General features: G+C 51.7%; 2 protein-coding genes across 4 annotated transcripts in view; one reads left to right on the plus strand and one right to left on the minus strand.

Annotated features, from left to right (window-relative positions):
- The window catches only part of TUFM (Tu translation elongation factor, mitochondrial), a 250,029-nt gene that overhangs the window by 86,127 nt on the left and 139,766 nt on the right, over window positions 1-24,136 (minus strand). The gene's annotated exons all lie outside the window — the stretch shown is intronic.
- Window positions 7,780-16,308, plus strand: CD19 (CD19 molecule). Of its 3 annotated transcripts, none has more exons than XM_050773931.1 (15): window positions 7,780-8,104; window positions 8,360-8,626; window positions 8,944-9,147; window positions 9,269-9,547; window positions 12,113-12,223; window positions 13,140-13,188; window positions 13,499-13,587; window positions 14,014-14,127; window positions 14,262-14,366; window positions 14,448-14,516; window positions 14,617-14,673; window positions 14,762-14,818; window positions 15,602-15,745; window positions 15,846-15,952; window positions 16,115-16,308. In XM_050773931.1, exons 1-14 carry the CDS (start codon window positions 8,017-8,019, stop codon window positions 15,935-15,937), a joined length of 1,725 nt encoding a protein of 574 aa, XP_050629888.1. In that variant the 5' UTR covers window positions 7,780-8,016; the 3' UTR covers window positions 15,938-15,952; window positions 16,115-16,308. The 3 variants fall into 3 exon arrangements, with proteins under 3 accessions (XP_050629888.1, XP_050629889.1, XP_050629890.1); XM_050773932.1 differs by having other exon boundaries at window positions 7,965-8,104; window positions 15,650-15,745; XM_050773933.1 differs by having other exon boundaries at window positions 7,966-8,104; window positions 15,653-15,745.

Below are 24,136 nucleotides of genomic sequence, written 5' to 3' on the forward strand. Positions count from 1 at the left end.
GATTCCCGAGTCGGCCCCAGGCCCCGGCCCCGCCCCGGCTTTTCTTGGCTGGGTCGAGCGGTTTGGGAGTACTCCTGCGTTTCAAGCCCCGACGAGGATCCTTAAGAGGTCTTCCCAGGCGTCTCTCCGTGACCTCGGAAGCCCTGCTCCAATTATGCCTCCTCCGGGACACCGGCCTGCGGAGCGCTCCCCCTCGCTCCTTCGCTGCCCCTGCCCGGAGCCAGCCTTTGATCGGCTCCGGCCGCCCTTCCGCCCGAGCCTGGCTTGCGTTACAGCGAATTGTGGCGGGGCCCTCCCTGCACCTCCGCCCTCGTGGAGTGTCCCTCGGGGCAGGGCCGGGTCGGCTTCATTTTTCTGAGCGCTTCGGAGTCCCCGCGTAGTTAGTCGGAGTCTGAAACTTGCACGTCCCCACCCCCATTTTGTTATTCAGCCAGTCACCGCTTCCTGCTGGCCCCCCTTTCCCCCTCCCAGCGCCTTCAAATCCCTCCTCTCCTCTCCGCCTGTGTCTAGATGAGGCTCTATCTGTGACCTCCACCCGGACGGTGACAGGCAATTCAGATTTATGTCCAGAGCCTTGGTTCCCCTTCCCCCAAACCTTTTTCTCCCTCTGTAAAGGACACGCCAGGAACCTGAAAGTCCTTGATTCTCGTGTCCTCCTGCAAGTCCCGTAAACTCTACTTCCAATGTGCTGACTATTCCAGAATGTGCCCCTTTTTCTCCATCTCCAGCGCTAGCACTCCGTTCCAGCTCCCATCACCTCTCCTGAACTTCCACAGTGTCGACTCGGCTCTTTAATTAATTAATTCTCCTTAAAACAGCTGGAGTGATTTTTGTAAAACAGACAATGCAGTTTGAAAATGGCCAAAGGTAGAACGCTTTTACACTGTTGGTGGGAATGTAAATTAGTTCAACCATTATGGAAGACAATGTGGTGATTCCTCAAAGACCTAGAACCAGAAATACAATTTGACCCAGAAATCCCATTACTGGGTATATACCTAAATGAATATAAATAATTCTATTACAAAGATAAATGCACGAGTATGTTCATTGCGGCACTATTCAAAATAGCAAAGCCATGGACTCAACCCAAATGCCCATCAATGATGGACTGGATAAAGAAAATGTGGTACATATACACCATGGAATACTATACGGCCATAAAAAGGAATGAGATCATGTCCTTTGCAGGGACATGGATAGAGCTAGAAGCCGTTATCCTCAGCAAATTAATGCAAGAACAGAAAGCTAAACACATGTTCTCACAAGTGGGAGCTGAACAATGAGAACACATGGACACAGGGAGGGGACTACATACTTGGGGGCCTGTGGGGTGGGAGTTGGGTGGGGGGAGGGAGAGCGTTAGCAAGAGTGGCTGATGCATACTGGGCTTGATACCTAGGTGTTGGGTTGATGTGTGTGGCAAACTACCATGGCAGACGTTTACCTATGTAACAAACCTGCACATCCTACACGTGTATCCCAGAACTTGAAATAAAGAAAATGGACAAAGGATATGAATGGACATTTCACTGCTCTCACAGGTGGCAATATGTGCATGAAAAGATGTTAAACATCATTAGCTATTTATTCGGGAAATACAAATTAAAGCCACAATCACTTTCATCACTACGCACTTCTTGGAATGGCTAAAATGAGAACGCTAACACCAAATGCTTGTGAGTATGTGGAGAAACTGGGTTTCTCATCTTTTGTTGATGGAAATGTGAAATGGTATAGCCACTCTGGAAAAATAATATGGCAGTTTTGAACAAAACTAAACACGCACTTACTTTTTCACCAAGTATGAAACCAAGTGTTTTCCACCAAGCTTTGAGCCGGGGTCTCGGTTCAGATGTTACCTCCTCAGTGAGGCCTTCCCTGATCACCCTAAGTAAAATGGCCACCTCTGGCTGCATGTGGTGGCTCACGCCTGTGATGCTAGCACTTTGGGAGGCTGATGGCAGGAGGATCACTTGAGCCCAGGAGTTCGAGACCAGCCTGGACAACATAGTGAGACCTCATCTCTACAAAAAATTTAAAAATTAGCTGGGCATGGCCAGGCGCGGTGGCTCACACCTGTAATCCCAGCACTTTGGGAGGCTGAGGAGGGCAGATCACAAGGTTAGGAGATCAAGACCATCCTGGCTAACACGGAGAAACCCTATCTCTACTAAAAATACAAAAAATTAGCCGGGTGTGGTGGCACGTGCCTGTAGTCCCAGCTACTCGGGAGGCTGAGGCAGGAGAATTGCTTGAACCCGGGAGGCGGAGGTTGCAGCGAGCCGAGATCATGCCATTACACTCCAGCCTGGGCGACAGAGAAAAAAAAAAAAAAAATTAGCTGGGCATGGTGGTGTGCATCTGTATTCCAAGCTACTCAAGAGGCTGAGGCGGGGAAGATCTACTTGAGCCCTGGAGGCTGAGGCTGCAGTGAGCTTGATTGTGCCACTGCACTCCAGCCTGAGCGAGAGAGCAAGACCCTGTTTAAAAAAATAAAAATCAATCAATCAATCCAGACTCCCTGGGCATGCAGCAGGGTTTCTGGGGAAGGGGCTGAAATGATGACTAGAAATGATCCTCCCGTCAGTTTGGGGAGGGACTTCCTGACAGCTCTCAGGCTTGAGTTTATCCTGCAGGCCCTGGGAGCCACTGAAGGCCATTGAGCAGGGGAAGCACATGACTAACATTGAAGAAGTTCTCTTGACATGCGGAGTGTAGATGGGAACCAAAAGACATAGGAGACGGGGAGCCCAGGAGAGAGGCTGTTGAATTGCTTCTGATTGTGAAGAAAGGATTCAGAGGGGAAAATTGATTCTATCAATATTTAGGATATAAAATGGACTAGCCTAGATGATAGAGTGCATGTGGGAGAAGAGAAAATAAAATTTTCGGCCGGATGCAGTGGCTCATGCCTACAATCCCAGCACTTTGGGAGGCCGAGGCGTGTGGATCACCTGAGGTCAGGAGTTCGAGACCAGCCTGGCCAACATGGTGAAACCTTGTTGCTACTAAAAATAGAAAAATTAGCTGAGTGTGGTGGTGCATGCCTGTAATCCCAGCTGCTTGGGTGGCTGAGGCAGGAGAATCACTTGAACCTGGGAGGCAGATGTTGCAGTGAGCCGAGATCGCATTATTGCACTCCAGCCTGGGCAACAAGAGTGAGACTCTGTCTCCAAAAAAAAAAAAAAAAAAAAAAAAAGAAAATTTTCTTTCAGCTAGGTATGGTGACTCATGCCTGTAATCCCAGCACTTTGGGAGACTGAGGCAGGAGGATCTCTTGGGCCCAGGAGTTCAAGACCAGCCTGGGCAATGTAGTGAGAAAGGAGAATAAAAAAAGTTTTTCTCGCCTCTACAAAAAAAAGGGAGAGAGTTTTCTTCCTAACTTATTTTGGTTTTTTTTTTTATTTTGAAACGGAGTTTTGCTCTTGTCTCGCAGGCTGGAGTGCAATGGCGCGATCTTTGCTCACTGCAACCTCCGCCTTTCAAGTTCAAGCGATTCTCCTGCCTCGACCTCCCAAGTGGCTGGGATTACAAGTGCGCGTCACCACACCAAGCTAATTTTTGTATTTTTAGTAGAGATGGGGTTTCACCATGTTGGCCAGGCTGGCCTTGAACTCCTGACCTCAAATGATCCGCCCCCCTCAGCCTCCCAAAGTGCTGGGATTACATGAGCCGCCTCGCCTGGCCCCTAACTTCTTTTCTTTCCTTTATCCAGCAAATACCTATCGAGTGTCTACTAGATGCCTGTTCACAGCTAAGGATGGTAAATATTTCTGTTCTCAAAGAAAGAACATTCTGGTGCAGGAGGCAGATGAGAAGACTAGCAAATACACATGCATAATTTGAGATTGGGGGCAAGTGCTGAGAATGAAATAAGGGCATGAGATCAAAAAAGCATGTGAGTAAAGGGAATTTGAGGAGGTTTTCTTTTTCTTCTTCTTTTTTTTTTTTCAAGACAGAGTCTCACTCTGTCATCCAGGCTGCAGTCCAGTGGCGCAATCTCGGCTCACTGCAACCTTCGCCTCCTGGGTTCAGGCAATTCTCCTGGCTCAGCCTCTTGAGTAGCTGGGATTATAGGCATGAGCTATTTTTTTTTTTTTTTTTTTGTATTTTTAGTAGATACTGAGTTTCACCATGTTGGCCAGGCTGGTCTCGTTCTCCTGACCTCAAGTGATCCGCCCGCTTCAGCCTCCCAAAGTGCTGGGATTACAGGCATGAACCACTGTGCCTGGTCTTTTTTTTTGTATTTTCTGTAGAGATGGGGTTTTACCATGTTGCCCAGGCTAGACTTGAACTCCTGGGCTCAAGCGATCCTCCCACCTCAGCCTCCTGAGTAGCTGGGACTACAGGTATGCACCATCATGCCCAAATACATTTCTTTGTATTTTTAGTAAAGACGGATTTCTCCATTTTGCCCAGGCTGGTCTTGAACTCCGGCTCAAGTGATCCGCCCATCTGGGCCTCCCAAAATGCTGGGATTACAGGCGTGAGCCACCGCACCCAGCCAACATATAATATCTATCTATCTATCTATCTATCTATCTATCTATCTATCTATCTATCTATCTATCTATCTATCTATAGAGAGAGAGGCTCTTGTTGCCCAGGCTAGAGTGCAGTGGTGCCATCTCAGCTCACTGTAACCTCCATCCCCCGATCCTCCCACCTCAGCCTCCCAAATAGCTGGGAACACAGGCATGCGCCACCACACCTGGCTAATTTTTTGTATTTTTGGTAGAGATAGGTTTTGCCATATTGCCCAGGCTGGTCTCCAACTCCTGAGCACAAGCAATCTGCCTGCCTTGACCCCATAAAGTGCTGGGAGGTGTGAGTCACCTCCCCCAGCCTGAGATTTTTTTTTTTTTTTTTTTTTTTTGAGACGGAGTCTCGCTGTGTTGCCTAGGCTGGAGTGCAGTGGCTGGATCTCAGCTCACTGCAAGCTCCGCCTCCCAGGTTTACGCCATTCTCCTGCCTCAGCCTCCCGAGTAGCTGGGACTACAGGCGCCCGCCCCCTCGCCCGGCTAATTTTTTGTATTTTTTAGTAGAGACGGGATTTCACCGTGTTAGCCAGGATGGTCTCGATCTCCTGACCTCGTGATCCGCCCATCTCAGCCTCCCAAAGTGCTGGGATTACAGGCTTGAGCCACTGCGCCTGGCCGATACTTTTTTTTAAAATAATAATATATATATTTTTGAAGCACCGGGGGGCACAGGGAAGGCCTCTTTGAAGAAGTACCACTTGAACTGAGACCCGAGTGATGAAAAGAACCAGTCCAGCAAAGAACCAAAGAGCCCCCAGCAGAGATGCAGGAAGAAGGGCTGCAAGTGCAAGGGTCCTGAGGCAGGGAAGCACTTGGCAAGGGGGAGAGTGGTGAGGCATGAGGTGGAAAATGTAGGTAGGTCAGCAACACTTGGCCTACTAGGCCTTGGGTTGGAGTTTTTATTTTAGGTAGATGAAAAGTAACTGACATTTTTTGTGTTTTAAAAAATTTCTGGGCCGGGCGCGGTGCCTCACGCCTGTAATCCCAGCACTTTGGGAGGCCGAGGCGGGCGGATCACAAGGTCAGGAGATCGAGACCACGGTGAAACCCCGTCTCTATTAAAAAAAATACAAAAAATTAGCCGGGCGCGGTGGCGGGCGCCTGTAGTCCCAGCTACTCAGGAGGCTGAGGCAGGAGAATGGTGTAAACTCGGGAGGCGGAGCTTGCAGTGAGCTGAGATCCGGCCACTGCACTCCAGCCTGGGTGACAGAGCGAGACTCCGTCTCAAAAAAAAAAAAAAAATTTTCTGTAGAAATGGGGTCTCGCTGTGTTGCACAGGCTGGTCTCAAATTCTGGTCCTCAAGGGATCCTCTTGCCTTGGTCTCCTAAAGTGTTGGGATTACAGGCTTGAGCCTCTGTGTCTGGCTGTAACTGACATGTTTTAAGCAGGGGAATGACATGCTCTAGTGAAAGCTAGTCTGGGCAGCTGGGTAGCTAATGAGGGGATTAGAGATTTTGTTGAATGAAAGGCAGATTGAGTCCTGCTACTTGCCCCCTTCATTCCCCAGTGCTTCACTCTTCCGCCCCCCAGCCCCCTCAACTGGCCAAAGGGAAGTGGGGGCCCTGCCACCTGTAGGGAGGGTCCCCTGGGGTTTGCCCACAGCAAACAGGAAGTCACAGCCTGGTGAGATGGGCCTGGGAATCAGCCACTGAGGAAGTGGGTCTCTTGGGTCCCTGAACTCTTTTTTTGAGTCCCTGCAGCAGTGAAAAAGACACAAAGGCACATAGAGAGTTAGAGAGAGAGAGAGAGAGAAAGAGAGAGAGACAGAGAGAGAGGAGAGGCATGGGGCAGAATGAGAACAGATCCAGGAGTTAGAACTCCTGGGTTCTTTTAAAACAATTTTTCTTTTAAAGACAAGGTCTTGTTGTGTTGCCCAGGCTGGAGCACAGTGGCTATTCCTAGGCATAATCATGGTGCACTGCAGCCTTGAACTCCTGGGCTCAAACGATCCTTCTATCTCAGCCTCCCAAGGACCTGGGACCATAGGCATGCACCACTGTGCCTGGGTTTTACCTGGTTTGGAACTGAGACAGGATGACTTGAGCTCTTAGCCATTAATTGAGCCACTGCGCCTGGCCGATATTTTTTTTTAAATAATAATATATATATTTTTGAAGCACCGGGGGGCACAGGGAATGCCTCTTTGAAGAAGTACCACTTGAACTGAGACCCGAGTGATGAAAAGAACCAGTCCAGCAAAGAACCAAAGAGCCCCCAGCAGAGATGCAGGAAGAAGGGCTGCAAGTGCAAGGGTCCTGAGGCAGGGAAGCACTTGTATCTCATTAACTGAGGATTTGCTATGTGCTGGACACTGGGTTAATAGTGCCGAACATATTGTCATTTTTAATCTTCACAAACAAACAGTATTTGTATAGGAGTGTTTTCTTTTGTTTCTTTTTTTGAAACAGAGTCTCACTCTGTCACCCAGGCTGGAGTGCAGTGGCGCCATCTCGAGTCAGTGCAAGCTCCGCCTCTTGGGTTGACGCCATTCTCCTGCCTCAGCCTCCGGAGTAGCTGGGACTACAGGCACTGGCCACCACGCCTGGCTAATTTTTTTGTATTTTTAGTTGAGATCAGGTTTCACCATATTAGCCAGGATGGTCTTGATCTCCTGAGCTCATGATCCGTCTGCCTCTGCCTCCCAAAGTTCTGGGATTACAGGCGCGTGCCACCGCGCCTGGCCTAATTTTGTATTTTTAGTAGAGATGGGGTTTCACCACATTGGCCAAGCTGGTCTGCAACTGCCGACCTCCTGTGATCGCCTGCCTCAGCCTTCCAAAGTGCTGGGATTACAGGCATGAGCCACCTCGCCCAGCCTGTATAGAAATATTATTATCCCCAGTTGACAGAGAAATAAACTGAGGTTTCAAATGATGAAGTTTAGCCAAATAGTGGAGGTGCAAGATTCAAACTCAGGTCGGCTAGAACCCAAAGTCTATTAATGGGTGGATGTGGAGGTAGAGGGAGGACTGGTAAAATGTTTGCTGAACGAATGAATGGGGTGTGTGTGAGTGAAGAGACATGGATTCAGAGCCCGGGGTTCAGAGGAGGAGGGAGAGGGAGAAGGAGGGAGCCCTGAAGGCTGAATCCGCTCAGGCAACAAATATTTATCAGGTGCCTACTATGTACCCAGCACTGTTCTAGGGCACTTGCAATTAGTGGTGAACAACACGGTCTCCACTCCAAGGGGCTCATATTCTTGTGCAGAAAACAGAAATGAACAAGTAAATCCACAAGATCATTTCCCATGGTGGTGAGAGCTGGGATGAAAATAAAACAGCGTGGCAGGGAGGAGGCAAATGTGAGTCTGGAGGGTTCCTGGAGAATGGGGCCTGAGGCGTGACCACCCCCTTCCTCTCTGGGGGGACTGCCTGCCGCCTCCGCAGACACCCATGGTTCAGTGCCCTCCAGGCCCCTGCCTACCCCAGCATCCCCTGCGCGAAGCTGGGTGCCCCGGGGAGTCTGACCACCATGCCACCTCCTTGCCTCCTCTTCTTCCTCCTCTTCCTCACCCCCATGGAAGTCAGGCCCCAGGAACCTCTAGTGGTGAAGGTAGAAGGTATGTCCAAAGGGCAGAAAGGGAAGGGATGGAGGCTGGAAACTTGGGTTGTGGCTGGGTGTCCTTGGCTGAGTAACTTACCCTCTCTGAGCCTCCATTTTCTTATTTGTGAAATTCAGGGAGGGGTTGGAAGGACTCTGCCGGCTCCTCCACTCCCAGTTTTTGGAGTCCTCTGATCTATAACCCGGTGTGAGCAGTGGGGGGGCTTGGAGGTTCCCCCGTCATGCCCACACCTCTCTCCCTCTCTCTCCACAGAGGGAGATAACGCTGTGCTGCAGTGCCTCGAGGGGACCTCAGATGGCCCCACTCAGCAGCTGGTCTGGTGTCGGGACTCCCCGTTTGAACCCTTCTTAAATCTCAGCCTGGGGCTGCCAGGCATGGGAATCCACATGGGGCCCCTGGGCATCTGGCTTTTAATCTTCAACGTCTCTAACCAGACGGGGGGCTTCTACCTATGCCAGCCGGGGCTCCCCTCTGAGAAGGCCTGGCAGCCTGGCTGGACAGTCAGTGTGGAGGGCAGCGGTGAGGGCCGGGCTGGCCGGGCTAGGGCAGGGGCAGGAGGAGAGAAGGGAGGCCACCATGGACAGAAGAGGTCCGCGGCCACAATGGAGCTGGAGAGAGGGGCTGGAGGGATTGAGGGCGAAACTCGGAGCTAGGTGGGCAGACTCCTGGGGCTTCGTGGCTTCAGCATGAGCTGCTTCCTGTCCCTCCACCTCTCACTGCCTTCTCTCTCTGTCTCTCTCTCTCTGAGTCTTTGTCTCTATTTATCTCTGCCTTTGAGTCTCTCTCTCTCTCCCTCTCCTGGGTGTCTCTGCATTTGGTTCTGGGTCTCTTCCCAGGGGAGCTGTTCCGGTGGAATGTTTCGGACCTAGGTGGCCTGGGCTGTGGCCTGAAGAACAGGTCCTCAGAGGGCCCCAGCTCCCCTTCTGGGAAACTCAACAGCTCCCAACTGTATGTGTGGGCCAAAGACAGACCTGAGATGTGGGAGGGAGAGCCTGTGTGTGGCCCACCGAGGGACAGCCTGAACCAGAGTCTGAGCCAGGGTAAGGTGATGATTGGGGAGATGCCAGGAAGTGGGGGTCCAGAGACGGAGGGGAGGGGAAACTGAAGAGGTGTGAGACCCTGAGGATCAGGCTTTCCTCGTCTTATCTCTCCCTGCCCCAGACCTCACCATGGCCCCGGGCTCCACACTCTGGCTGTCCTGTGGGGTACCCCCTGACTCTGTGTCCAGGGGCCCCCTCTCCTGGACCCATGTGCGCCCCAAGGGGCCTAAGTCCTCATTGTTGAGCCTAGAGCTGAAGGACGATCGCCCAGACAGAGATATGTGGGTAGTGGACACGGGTCTGTTGTTGACCCGGGCCACAGCTCAAGACGCTGGGAAGTATTATTGTCACCGTGGCAACTGGACCAAGTCATTCTACCTGGAGATCACTGCTCGGCCAGGTAGAGTTTCTCTCAACTGGGAGGCATCTGTGTGGGGTGTACTGGCAAGAAGTGAAAGCCAGTCAATCTTAGGTTCCCCCAACCTGAGGGCTACTCCCAGCCTCACCCCAAACCCCAACTTCCACACAGAACATTGACTCCAAGTCTTTTCTTTTTTTTTTTGACGGAGTCTTGCTCTGTCGCCTAGGCTGGAGTGCAGTGGTGCCATCTCGTCTTGGCTCACTGCAACCTCCGCCTCCCAGGTTCAAGCGATTCTCCTGCCTCAGCCTCCTGAATAGCTGGGATTACAGGTGCCCACCACCATACCTGGCTAATTTTTTTTTTTGAGAGGAGTCTTTCACTGTCACCCAGGCTGGAGTGCAATGGTGCAATCTCAGCTCACTGCAACTTTCGCCTTCCAAGTTCAAGTGATTCTCCTGCCTCAGCCTCCCGAGTAGCTGGGATTACAGGCGCTCGCCACCATGCCTGGCTTTTTTTTTTTTTTTTTTTTGTTTTTTTTTTTGTTTTGAGACGGAGTCTCACTCTGTCCCCCTTGCTGGAGTGCAGTGGCCGGATCTCAGCTCACTGCAAGCTCCGCCTCCCGGGTTCAGGCCATTCTCCTGCCTCAGCCTCCCGAGTAGCTGGGAATACAGGCGCCCGCCACCTCGCCCGGCTAGTTTTTTTGTATTTTTTAGTAGAGACGGGGTTTCACTGTGTTAGCCAGGATGGTCCCGATCTCCTGACCTCGTGATCCACCCGTCTCGGCCTCCCAAAGTGCTGGGATTACAGGCTTGAGCCACTGCGCCCAGCCTGTATTTTTTTTTTGAGATGGAGTCTTGCTCTGTCGCCCAGGCTAGAGTGCAGTGGCCGGATCTCAGCTCACTGCAAGCTCCGCCTCCTGGGTTTACGCCATTCTCCTGCCTCAGCCTCCCGAGTAGCTGGGACTATAGGCACCCGCCACCTCACCCGGCTAGTTTTTTGTATTTTTTAGTAGAGACGGTGTTTCACCGTGTTAGCCAGGATGGTCTCGATCTCCTGACCTCATGATCTGCCCATCTCGGCCTCCTGAAGTGCTGGGATTACAGGCTTGAGCCACTGTGCCCGGCCAATTTTTTGTATTTTTAGTAGAGACGGGGTTTCATTATGTTGGCCAGGTTGGTCTCGAACTCCTGACCTCGTGATCCACCCGTCTCGGCCTCCCAAAGTGCTGGGATTACAGGCATGAGCCACAGGGCAGGGTCAGGCCTAATTTTTGTATTTTTAGTAGAGATGGGGTTTCTCCATGTTGGACCAGGCTGGTCTTGAACTCCTAACTTCAGGTGATCCGCCTGCCTTGGCCTCCCAAAGTACTGGGATTACAGGCGTGAGCCACCACACCTGGCCTAGACTTCAAGTCTTTCTTCCCTCGCTTCCAATACACTACTTTTCTGGGTCTTCACCTACCATTGCTTGTGCCTGCCCACCAGCTTGGGTGGAGTCTTCCTTCCTCTCCAACTCCTCACTCTTGGAGCCCTGGGCCCTCTTCTTATCCCTGTCTGCACGCTTTCCCATTTGACCTTGACTCCCAATGGCTTTTTGGGTCACTATGCCTTGGTGACTCTATTCCAGGCTCCATATTCAGCCGTCCCCTGTGCCATTTGATGTCCTATGGACACCTCAGGCTCAACAGATACAAAATCAAACTCAATGTCTTCCCCAAGTATAGTCTTCTTGGTGGCCCTGTGCAAGCAGAGGGCACCACCACCTGCTCCCTTGCCCAGGCTAAGAACCTGGGCATCCTTCCTTTTCCTCACCCTGTCCAGCAAACTGGTCACAGTGTTCTGCCAGTTCTCTCTCCTTCATACAATCCTATCATGCTATCCTAACCGCAATTTACAAACTCAACCCCAACTTTCACTCAAAACTTGATCCAAGCAATGTGCTGGATCCCAACTGTAACCTTGCAAACTCAACTCTGCCCTTCACTTTGACTGTGACTGTCCTTAATTGCAGCAGGAAACTGATCATTATGCTCTCCTCAATCCACACATTGCCTCTAAATACAGCCATGGTTTGTCTGTGATTTACTCAAAAGACACTGCCCCATGTCATGTGCCAGGCTCTGTGACAATCCCTGACCTCCTGGGACATGACTCCTTAGAGAGAGGAGAGCCTTTCTCACAGTTTGGGACTTTGAGTCTGTCTTTTTTTTTTTCTCTTGAGACAGAGTTTCGCTCTTGTTGCCCAGGCTGGAGTGCAGTGATCTCCGCTCACTGAAATCTCCACTCCCGGGTTCAAGCGATACTCCTGCCTCAGCCTCCCAAGTAGCTGGGATTACAGGCGCCCGCCACCATACCTAGCTAATTTTTTTGTATTTTTAGTAGAGACAGGGTTTCACCATGTTGGCCAGGCTGGTCTCGAACTCCTGACCTCAAGTGATCCACCCGCCTTGGCCTCCCAAAGTGCTGGGATTACAGGCGTGGACCACTGCACCTCGCCAAGTCTGTGTCTTGCCTCTGTGCCCCAGACTTGCGGTTCTTTGAGATCTCGGGATTGGAACGTAAGATGCCAGCCTGGGGTCCTCATCTCATAGCCCCTTCCCCCTAGCACTATGGCACTGGCTGCTGAGGATTGGTGGCTGGAAGGTCCCAGCTGTGACTTTGACTTATCTGATCTTCTGCCTGTGTTCCCTTGTGGGCATTCTTCAACTTCAAAGAGGTGAGTCATGTCCCCAGTGGGTCTGTCCAAACCCTACACCATCTTCCCCAGGATAAGCCGGCTTTGGCCAGTCTGACAACCATCTTTCTTTCCTCCCATCCCTCCCTGCAAGACCCCAGAATCCTGTTCCCCCCAGTCTTCCTCTAGCCTCCCTCAAACTTCCCAAGCCTCTTGCATTTTTTTTTTTTTTTTTTGAGACAGGGTCTCATTCTGTCACCCCAGCTGGAGTGCAGTGGCACAATCTGAGCTCACTGTAACCTCTGCCTCCCAGGCTCAAGTGATTCTTGGGCCTCAGCCTCCTGAGTTGCTGGGACTACAAGTGTGTGCCACCGCACCCAGCCGATTTTTTATATTTTTAGTAGAGACAGGGTTTCGCCACATTGCCCACGCTGGTCTTGAACTCCTGAGCTTAGGCAATTCGCTGGCCTCATCTTCCTAAAGTGCTGGGAATATAGGCGTGAGCTACAGCGCCTGGCTCCCTCAAACTTTTTTTTTTTTTTTTTTTTTTTTTGAGATGGAGTTTTTGCTCTGTTGCCCATGTTGGAGTGCAATGGCATGATCTCTGCTCACTGCAACCTCCACCTCCTGGGTTCAAGCGATTCTCTTGCCTCAGCCTCCCTAGTAGCTAGGATCACAGGCGCCCACCACCACGTCCAGCTAATTTTTATATTTTTAGTAAAGACGAAGTTTCACCATGTTGGCCAGGCTGGTCTCGAACTCTTGACTTCAAATGATCCGTCCACCTCGGCCTCCCAAAGTGCTGGGGTTACAGGCACTAGCCACCGCGCCCGTCCCCCTTGCAATTTGAACTCCTGTCTTCTCTGTTGAACCAAGTGACCTCCGCAGTACCTGGCCCCACAAATCCTCACCCTGCCAAGCAGCGCCTCCTCTGATCACTCCCTTTAACTCCCACCAGCCCTGGTCCTGAGGAGGAAAAGAAAGCGAATGACTGACCCCACCAGGAGGTAATGCAACCAGTGCACCCCTCGGTAACACCCTCCACCTTCACTTTATGCCTTGCACTTACTGTTTCCTCTGCCCAGGGGTTCTTTGCTCCGTCTCTACTGTTTCAAATACTGCCCAACCTCAAAGCCCAGCTCCAAAGCTACCTCCTCTGTGAAGACCTCCTTGGAAATGATCATCTCAGACTCCTCTATTGGCTGTCCCAACACAAGTGATCACGTTTAATCTCTGAAGGCCTGGACAGAATCTTGAGTGGGTTCGCCATTCCATTCCAAGTCGGCCCTCACCGTGCACTTCCCCTTCTCCCGCCAGGTTCTTCAAAGTGACGCCTCCCCCAGGAAGCGGGCCCCAGAACCAGTATGGGAACGTGCTATCTCTCCCCACACCCACCTCAGGCCTCGGTAAGAGGCACCGCCCCTCCAGCCTATAGCTCCGCCCCAGATCCAGGGCTCCACCCACACTGTCCTCATCCCTCCAATCCGCTGTGCGCCATGCCTTCTGGAGCTCGGAACTCCGCCACCGGGGAGGGTAGTCCCGCCCATCTATGAGCCCCACCCCTAGAACAATGCCCCGCCTCCAGGGCTCAGAGCCACGCCCCCAGGACCCAGAGCCTGAAGTCCAAATCAGAAGCAGAACCTCGCCCCAGAACTGAAGGCCTTGGCCCTAGATTTAGATCCCGCCCTATGGTTCAAGGCCAGGTGCCTAGACTCAGAGTCCATTCGCAGAGCCCAAAGCATTCTCTCCCCGTGCCCCGCCGCGCGGACCCTTAGCCTTGACCGCCCCCATCTCTTCTGACCCCGTCTTACAACGCCCGCCCCTCTCGCCAGGACGCGCCCAGCGTTGGGCCGCAGGCCTGGGGGGCACCGCCCCGTCTTATGGAAATCCAAGCAGCGACGTCCAGGTGGATGGAGCCGTGGGGTCCCGGAGCCCTCCGGGAGCGGGTGAATGATTGGGGGAGGGAAGGGTCGTTCCCCACATAGAGGGGGTTGGAGCGGTCTGTGGCCCAAATAGTGGACTGGGGCCTGGAGGAGAGGGGGCGTAACTCGGTTCCCCATCCCCATCCCGAAACCCCTAGGCCCAGAAGAAGAGGAAGGGGAGGGCTATGAGGAGCCCGACAGTGAGGAGGGCTCCGAGTTCTATGAGAACGACTCCAACTTTGGGCAGGACCAGCTCTCCCAGGGTAAGGCTGCCCTCCTCCGTGGTCCCCCGCCTCTCTGCGGTGGCCTGTGGACTCCCATGGACACCCCTCCTTCTCCACCAGATGGCAGCGGCTACGAGAACCCTGAGGACGAGCCCCTGGGTCCTGAGGATGAAGACTCTTTCTCTAACGGTAACTTGGGGCCTTTGTGGGACCTCAGAGACTTAGGTGTAATTGCAGCGCTGTGACACCCCTAGAGGGGGTCCCTGGAGTTCTCTCTCTTCTGCCACAGCTGAGTCTTACGAGAACGAGGATGAAGAGCTGACCCAGCCGGTCGCCAGGACAATGGGTGTGTGTGAGGATGGCAACAGTCTAGGGGGGAGGTGGAGGACGCCAGGAGGCCGGGAGGAATAGTAACCTCCCTCTTCCCTTTCCAGACTTCCTGAGCCCCCATGGGTCAGCCTGGGACCCCAGCCGGGAAGCAACTTCCCTGGGTGAGAGATACTTTCGACCAGACTGCCTTACCCAGCTTGGGTGACCTGGCCTGAGCTCTGACACCAGACCCAACTTTGACCTGACCTTGACCCCGAACCCGAACCCAATACTGACCTTGGATTTGACTCCTCTCACCTCAATACTAAGCCCCATCCCCCATCCTGACCCCCAATATTTACCCCCTCCCTAACTATGAATATCAACACCGATCCTGATCCAGTATCAAGCTGGACTTGACCTCCACCTCACCTCAGCCCCTCAGTGCAGACCTCAACTTGGACCCCAGCTCACTCTGCAGCTTCTTCATGACTCTGACTCCTTCCAGTTTTTTCTTTTTTCTCTTTTTTTTGAATTGGAGTCTCGCTCTGTTGCCCAGGCTGTAGTGCAGTTGCCACCTCTGCCTCCCAGGTTCAAGCGATTCTCATGCCTCAGCCTCCTGAGTAGCTGGGATTACAGATGTTTGCCACCACACCTGGCTAATTTTTGTATCTTCAGTAGAGACAGGGTTTCACCATGTTGGCCAGACTGGTCTCAGACTCCTTACCTCTAATGATCTGCCCGCCTCGGCCTCCCGAAGTGCCGGGATTACAGGTGTGAGCCACCATGCCCAGCCCAGTTCTGTTCGTGACCCCTTCTCTAGCCATAATCTAACCCATATCTAGCCGTGACTCTACAGCTAACCGGGGTCCCAAACCCGATGCTGACCGAATCACCCCTTCCCAGCACAGCATAGGTGATGCCCCTCACCTTCCTCTGCCCCTCATTCTTCCTCCTTACCATAGGCTGTACTTCCCGTGCCCTAGCCTCCAATTCTCCATCCCCCGCCCAAGCAGGGTCCCAGTCCTATGAGGATATGAGAGGGCTCCTGTATGCAGCCCCCCAGCTCCGCACCATTCGGGGCCAGCCTGGACCCAATCATGAGGAAGGTGGGTGCTTCTGCCGCTGTCCCCTGCTGTCCCCTGGGCTGACTTTGCCTCCCAGCCTACTTCCAGTGCCACCCGTGTTCTCCTCCCTGGTCCTATCCAGATGCAGACTCTTACGAGAACATGGATAATCCCGATGGGCCAGACCCAGCCTGGGGAGGAGGCGGCCGCATGGGCACCTGGAGTGCCAGGTGATCCTCAGGTGGCCAGGTGAGCTGGGACTGCCCCTAGGGAAAGGGGGGAGGGAGGGAGATAGGCACGAATGACAGTGGCTGCTGGCTCTCAGGGAGGGAGAGGGAACAGGGCTCCTAGGGCCTGGTGGGCAAGGGGAGGGCTGCTGGACCCCTCCCCATCACTGTTTCTTCTTCATAGCCTGGATCTCTTCAAGTCCCCAAGATCCACACCTGACTCTGAAATCTGAAGACCTCGAGCAGATGATGCCAACCTCTGGAGCAATGTTGCTTAGGATGTGTGCATGTGTGTAAGTGTGTGTGTGTGGGTATACATGCCAGTGACACTTTCAGTCCCTTTTGTATTCCTTAAATAAACTCAATGAGCTCTTCCAATCCTATGAAGTTGTGTCCTTGTGTGGGAAGGGAAGGAAAGGCGTCTTAAATCCCATGGAGGAGGGAGGGCTGCCTTCTGCATACAAAGGGCCTTTTCCCGGCACGGTGGCCCACACTTGTAATCCCAGCACTTTGGGAGGCCAAGCAGGTGGATCATTTGAGGTCAGGAGTTCGAGACCAGCCTGGCCAACCTGGTGAAACCCCGTCTCTACTAAAAATACAAAAATTAGCCAGGTGTGGTGGCGAACCTGTAGTCCCAGCTACTCAGGAGGCTGAGGTTGGAGAATCACTGGAACCTGAGAGGTGGAGGTTGCAGTGAGCGGAGATGGTGCCACTACACTTCAGCCTGGGCGACAGAGCGAGACTCCATCTCAACAAAAAAGAAAAAGAAGAAGAAAACAAAGGGGCTTTCCCTTTCCATGGCCTAGCCTTCACCTACTGCCCTCTTTTGCCCACTGCCAATGGATCCCTCACTATCAGCCCCTCCTACCATCCAGCTACCCAATTATCATTCATTCAGCAGTTGCACGCTGGGTGCCCAGTGGAGGAAAAACGGCCCAGGAATTAGCAGTCTAGTTAGAAGATGCTATTCGTTGTCACTGAGTACTTACTTATTGAGCATCTATTTTTTATATATATATATATATATATATATATTTTTTTTTTTTTTTTTTTTTTTGAGACAGACTCTCGCTTTGTTGCCCAGGCTGGAGTGCAGTGGTGCAATCATGGCTCACTGCAGCCTCGACCTCCCAGGCTCAAGAGTTTCTCTCACCTCAGTCTCCCAAGTAGCTGGGCTACAGGTGTGCACCACTACGCCCAGCTCTATCTTTTTTTTTTTTTTTTTTTGAGATGGAGTCTCGTATTGTCCCCTGGGCTGGAGTTCAGTGGTGCGATCTCAGCTCACTGCAACCTCCGCCTCCCAGGTTCAAGCAATTCTCCTGCCTCAGCCTCCCGAGTAGCTGGGGTTACAGGTGCCTGCCACCACGCCCAGCTAATTTTTCGTATTTTTAGTAGAGATGGGGTTTCACTATGCTGGCCAGGCTGGTCTTGAATACCTGGGCTCCAGTGATCCTACCAACCTTGGACTCCCAAAGTGCTGAGATTACAGGCGCCCACTACCACACCCAGCTAATTTTGTATTTTTAGTAGAGACGGGGTTTCCCCATGCTGGCCAGGTTGGTCTCGAACTCCTGACCTCAGGTGATCCACCTGCCTCAGCCTCCTAAAGTTCTGGGATTACAGGTGTGAGCCACAGAGTGCCTGACCTTACTATGTTCTAAGCACTAATATCAATGAGCAAATTTTATCCTTACAATAACTTCACAAAGATATTAAACACCTATTATGTGCCAGGATTGTATTCAAATATTTTATGTACATTTTATGGATATGTTATGTATGTTTGTGTATATTCATTCATTTTCTCTTTACCAACCCTATGAGGTAGGTATACTATAAATATTATTTTCACCATTTCTTTTCTTTTTTTTTTTTTTGAGACAGGGTCTCACTGTGTCACCCAGGCTGGAGTGGGTGGTGCCATCTCGGCTTACTGCAACCTCTGCCTTCTGGGTTCAAGTGATTCTCCTGCCTCAGTCTCCCAAGTAGCTGGAATTACAGGCCTGCGCTACCACGCCTGGCTAATTTTTGTATTTTTAGAAGAGATGGAGTTTCTCTATGTTGGCCAGGCTGGTCTCGATCTCCTGGTCCCCAGTTAACAGCCCCTGCCTCGGCCTCCCACCCTGTTTTGTTTGTTTTTTTTTTTTTTGAGACGGAGTCTGGCTCTGTCGCCCAGGCTAGAGTGCAGTGGTGTGATCTCGGCTCACTGCAAGCTCCGTCCCCCGGGTTCATGCCATTCTCCTGCCTCAGCCCCCCAAGTAGCTGGGACTACAGGCACCTGCCACCACGCCTGGCTAATTTTTTGTATTTTTAGTAGAGACGGGGTTTCACCATGTTAGCCAGGATGGTGTCGATCTCCTGACCTCGTGATCCACCCGCCTCAGCCTCCCAAAGTGCTGGGATTACAGGCGTGAGCCACCGCACCCGGCCCCCACCCTGTTTTTGTTGTCGAGATTTCTTCTTTATCTCAGCATGTAAAACTTACTTCATTTTTTTTTTTTTTTTTTTTTGAGACAGAGTCTTGCTCTGTCACCCAGGCTGGAGTGCAGTGGCATCGTCTCGGCTCACTGCAACCTCTGTCTCCCCTATTCAAGCGATTCTCCTGCGTCTGCCTCCTGAGTAGCTGGGATTATAGGCACGCGCCACCACACTTGGCTAATTTTTGTATGTTTAGTAGAGACGTGGTTTCACCATGTTGGCCAGGCTGGTGTCGAACTCCTGACCTCAGGTGATCCGCCCGCCTCAGCCTCCCAAAGTGTTGGGATTACAGGCGTGAGCCACTGCGCCCGGCCTATCTTTTTTTTTTTTTTAAGACAGAGTCTTGTTCTGTCACCCAGGCTGGAATGCAGTGGCTCGATCATAGCTCACTGCAACTCCTGGGCTCAAGCGATCTGCCTACCTTGGCCTCCCAGGGTGCTGGGATTACAGGCACCCAGCCCCTAAAACTTCTTTTATCTGTATTAACATTACTACGATGGGCCAGGCATTGTACCATTCTCACTGGTGGCGACTCATTTTATCTTTACCACCGTCCTATGAGGAAAGTACACTAAAATTATTATTATTTCCCAGCTCAGGAGACTGGAGCACAGATAAATTAAATACATCAATTGCTAACTGACTTCAGGCAACTTAACCTGACCCTCCATGCCTCAGCTGTAAAATCCCATTAAGGTGGAGGCATGCTTTAGTTACTATTACCTTTACGTGGCGTGCAAAAGAAGCCAAAGAAACCTTCCATGGAGGCAGAGAGCAGTGGCTTATATCTGTAATCCCAGCACTTTTGGAGGCCAAGGTGGGCGCGATCAACTGAGGTCAGGAGATCGAGACCAGTCTGGCCAACATGGTGAAACCCCGTCTCTACTAAAAATACAAAAATTAGCCAGGCGTGGTGTCACGTGCCTATAATTACAGCTACCTGGGAGGCTGAGGCAGGAGAATTGCTTGAATCTGGGAGGCGGACGTTGCAGTGAGCCGAGATGGCACCACTGCACTCCAGCCTGGGCAACAGAGCAAGACTCCCTCTCAAAACAATAACAACAACAACAACAACAACAATCTTCCATAGTGACCCCATGAGCCATGAGAATGGAAGTCCCCGTGGAAAGTTTCTTTGATTTCGTGGAAGGTGTCTTTGACTTCTTTGTGTTTCTCCTGCCTGTGACTGCCTCATGGGTTCCTGGGGTCCCACTGACTACCCCGGGGCCGGCTTGCTTTGGCTCCTGCCACAGTCTTACAGGCTGCACAAGATTCTGACCATTTTATTTATGAGTTCCTCAGAACAGGTTTCTGCACCAGAGGTTTGGGCTAACTCCAAGCCTATACTTTGGTCAGCCTTGGGGTTCTGAGTGCCTGAATGGCTTTTTCCATCCACTCTCAGGTGGCTCGCTTCTACACTGTGTGGCAGGGCCTGGTGGATGGATTTTTTTTTTTTTTTTTAGATGAAGTCTTGCTCTGTTGCCCAGGCTGGAATGCAGTGATGCGCTCTCAGCTCACTGCAATCTCCACCTCCTGGGTTCAAGCGATTCTCCTGCCTCAGCCTCCTGAGTAGCTTGGATTACAGGTGCGTGCCACTACACCCACTAATTTTTGTATTTTTAGCAGAGACGGGGTTTCCTCCATGTTGGTCAGGCTGGTCTCGAACTCTTGGCCTCAAGTGATCCACCCGTCTCAGCCTCCCAAAGCCCCAAGTGCTGGGATTACAGTCCAGGCTGGAGTGTAGTGGTATGATCTCGGCTCACTGCAACTTCTGCCTCCTGGGTTTAAGTGATTTTCCTGCCTCAGCCTCCCGAGTAGCTTGGATTACAGGTGCCTGCCACCATGCCCGGCTAATTTTTTGTATTTTTAGGAGAGACGGGGGGTGGGGGTTTACACTATGTTGGCCAGTCTGGTCTTGAACTCCTGACCTCCTGATCCACCCACCTTGGCCTCCCAAAGTGCTGGGATTACAGGCGTGAGCCACCTTGCCCGGCCCCCATGTGGGTGTTAAAATGCCAGTCATAGGGGATTCCTGCATTCCCATAGGCAGCTTGACTTCACTGTCCCCACTGCACCCACCACTGTGGCTTTGATTTTCCTCCTTATTTCTGGAACCAATAAGATTCTGTCTTCCTTTTGAGCTTAGCTACCTATTAAAAAAAAAAGAAAAAAAAAAAGCAGCACTCCTCATTATATTTTGCTTAGTGTATGCATGCATTTGGAATACAAACCTCTAGCACTTCTTCATGCTTGCATCTTGAACACAAGTTTCTGAGACTCTAAAAAAAAAAAAAAAAATTCCAGATCATGTGGTGCAGCATTGCTCTGCTCCCCACCAGCTGCTCGCATTGCCATAATCCCCTACCTTAACCTTCAGCTAAAATAAGCTCTCACATGGCTGTAATCCTTGCCGTTCCCTACTACCTTTCTCCCAGCCTGCTTCATTCATCTTGGTTTCCTGCCTGTCTGAAGCACCTGAGCCTATGACTCTTGGTGAAAATATCCTGCTGGCCAGGCTTGGTGGCTCACGCCTGCGATCCCAGCACTTTGGGAGGCCGAGGCGGGTGGATCATGAGGTCAGGAGTTTGAGATCAGCCTGGCCAACATGGTGAAACCCCGTCTCTACTAAAAATACAAAAATTAGCCAGGCATGGTGGCTTGCACCTGTAGTCCCAGATACCTGGGAGGCTGAGGCATGAGAATTGCTCGAACCCAGGAGGCGGAGGTTGCAGTGAGCCGAGATCGCGCCATTGCACTCTAGCTTGGGCAACAGAGGGAGACTCCGTCTCAAAAAATAGAAAAAAAAAGAACACATCCTGTCTTGCTGGGGTCAGATCCACGTCCAAGTCATCTCTGTGCCCCTGCTCCCCAGCTGGGGGATGAGAAGGGTCAGGGAATGAGTGGGGAAGGAGGAGGAGGAGTGAATGAAGGGCTGTGGGAAGTGCTGTGATGCGTGCTTTATGCATTCAGGGTGCAGAGGAAGGAGACACCCTTGTGAGCTCTGCCACTCTGGGGAGTCTCCCAGAAGTTGAGGTTGGAACAAAGGTGTGCTGCCTCCCACCAAGTGCCCTGGAATCAGACTAGCTGACTAGCTGTTTTTTTTTTTTGTTTTTTGTTTTTTGTTTTTTTTTTGAGACGGAGTCTGGCTCTGTCGCCCAGGCTGGAGTACAGTGGTGCAATCTTGGCTCACTGCAACCTTCACTTCCCAGGTTCAAGCGATTCTCCTGCCTCAGCCTCCTGAGTAGCTGGGACTACAGGCACACACCACCATGTCCAGTTAGATTTTGTTTGTTTGTTTGTATTTTTAGTAGAGAGGGGGTTGGCCAGACTGGTCTTGAACGCCTGACCTCAGATGATCCGCCTGCCTCAGCCTCCCAAAGTGGTGGGTTTACAGGCGTGAGCCACTGCGCCTGGCCCAGACTAGCTGGGTTTATGTGAATCCCGGCTCCACCCCTTTCCAGCTACATGATAAGCTCTCTGAACTGCAGTTTCCTGGGCTGTAAAATAGACCATGAAATAGTAATTCAGAAAATGAGGACGTTATTAATGAGTCTTAAATGACATGTAAAGCATACAGCATACAACAATGTCTTAGCAAGGACTCAAATATGAGTTTTTATTATTTGACATCTTTTTTTTTTTTGAGATAGGGTCTCACTAGGCTAGGCTAGGCCAGGTTAGAGAGTAATGGCACAATCATAGCCCACCGTAACTTTGAACTCCTGGATTCAAGTAATTCTCCCGCCCCAGCCTCCCGAGTAGCTGCTACTATAGGCGTGCACCACCACACCCAGCTGGCTAACTTCTGTATTTTTGGGTAGAGAAGGGGTTTTGCCCTGTTGCCCAGGCTGGTCTTGAGCTCCTGGCCTCAAGTGATCCTCCCACCTCGGCCTCCCAAAGGGCTGGGATTACAGTCGTGAGCCACTGCGCCTGGCCAAAAAATACTTTTTTTTTTTTTTTTAAGAGATGAGGTCTCGACTGGGCAGGGGGTAATCTTAGCACTTTGGGAGCTGAGGGGGGGATAACGAAGTCAAGAGATCGAGACCATCCTGGCCAACATGGTGAAACCCCGCCTCTACTAAAAATATAAAAATTAGCTGGGCATGGTGGCACACGCCTGTAGTCCCCAGCTGCTTGAGAGGCTGAGGCAGGAGAATCGCTTGAACCCAGGAGGCGGAGGTTGCAGTGAGCCGAGATCGCACCACTGTACTCCAGCCTGGCGACAGAGCAAGACTCTGTCTCAAACAAAAACCAAAACCAAAACCAGAGATGAGGTCTCGCTATGTTTGCCCAGACTAGCCTTGAGCTCTTGGACTCAAGCAATCTTCCCATCTCACCGTTCCTAGTAGCTGGGACTTACAGGTGAACTTTCAGCTCTTGAACAAGGTTTGGGGAAAGGAGACTTGAAAATTTCAGACTCTCAGGGCCACCTCCTGCTTGCAGTTTGCAGTGGCTTCCCGGGGGCGCCCAAGGTTGGCCTGCAGCCTGGCTACCGAGAGGGGGCTGAAGGCCTCCTGGGGCTGGGAAGTCGGTGGAATCCAGGAGCCTCCGTTCCCTGGAAAACAGCTCCACCTGCTGGCTGTTGTGCGCCTGCAGTCTTGACCTTGGCCGAGTCTGCACGGGGAAGGGAAACGCGTGCTGGTCCAGCTCGGGGGCGCATGGAGGGGACATCGGTGCCGCGGTTGGGATGGAGGCGTATGGGATGGGACGAAGGCAGAGGTCGACATGCCGTTCTGCGTGGATGTATGAGGCGCGAGTTTTGTGAGCACCGTGGGTGTGCGAGCAGCATGTGGTATTGGGTGTGTGCCGTGTGGGTATCCTGCGCGACGTATGGCGTAGGACGTAAGTGTGAGGCGGCAGGGGGTTAGCGGTTGGAGGCAAAGTGGGAAGCGTGAAGTGTTGAAGGGGCGTGTTTGTGTTGTGTTGGGATATATGTTGTGCAAGAGTTGCCAACGCTGTGGATGCGTGGAGGGCGTGTAGTCTCTGAGGTGCACAATATTGTTGGTAGGAGGTGTTGGGGAGTGTGTTCGGAAAATATAATTTAGAAACAAAATATCTCAACCCAACAAACTTCTCCACATAGTAGAGACAGAAAACAATTTTGTTATTACTTTTGATTAAAAAGTTGTGAAATGGGCCGGGCGTGGTGGCTCATGCCTGTAATCCCAGCACTTTGGGAGGCAGAGGCAGGCGGATCACCTGAGGTCGGGAGTTCTAGACCAGCCTGACCAACATGGAGAAACCCCGTCTCTACTAAAAGTACAAAAAATTAGCCAGGCATGGTGGAGCATGTCTGTAATCCCAGCTCCTCAGGAGGCTGAGGCAGGAGAATCACTTGAACCCGGGAGGTAGAGGTTGCAGTGATCCGAGATTTGCGCCACTGCACTCCAGCCTGGGCAACAAAAGCAAAACTCCATCTCAAAAAAAAAAAAGTTTTAAAATGTATTATTATTTTTCATACAGTTGGGGGTTTTACTATATTGCCCAGGTAGGTCTTAATGCTCAGCCTGAAGTGATCCTCCCACCTTGGCCTCCCAAAGTGCTGGGATTACAGATGTGAACCACTGTGCCTGGCCTTAAATTGTATGTATTTATTTATTTTTAGAGAGAGGGTCTTGCTCTGTTGCCCAGGCTAGAGTGCAGTGGTGAGATCATAGCTCACTGCAGCCTTGAACTCCTGGGCTCAATCAGCCTCCCAAGGACTACAGGTGTGCATCACCACACCCAC

The sequence above is a fragment of the Macaca thibetana genome, chromosome 20 (genome assembly GCF_024542745.1).
Source record: "Macaca thibetana thibetana isolate TM-01 chromosome 20, ASM2454274v1, whole genome shotgun sequence".
Classification (NCBI taxonomy): Eukaryota; Metazoa; Chordata; class Mammalia; order Primates; family Cercopithecidae; genus Macaca; species Macaca thibetana.

Coding starts and splice junctions, on each gene's coding strand:
- CD19 (XM_050773931.1), top strand. CDS start 8,017: ATGCCACCTCCTTGCCTCCTCTTCTTCCTCCTCTTCCTCACCCCCATG. Junction 8,627..8,943: donor AGTCAGTGTGGAGGGCAGCG/GTGAGGGCCGGG, acceptor GTCTCTTCCCAG/GGGAGCTGTTCCGGTGGAAT. Junction 14,819..15,601: donor CCGGGAAGCAACTTCCCTGG/GTGAGAGATACT, acceptor TCCTTACCATAG/GCTGTACTTCCCGTGCCCTA.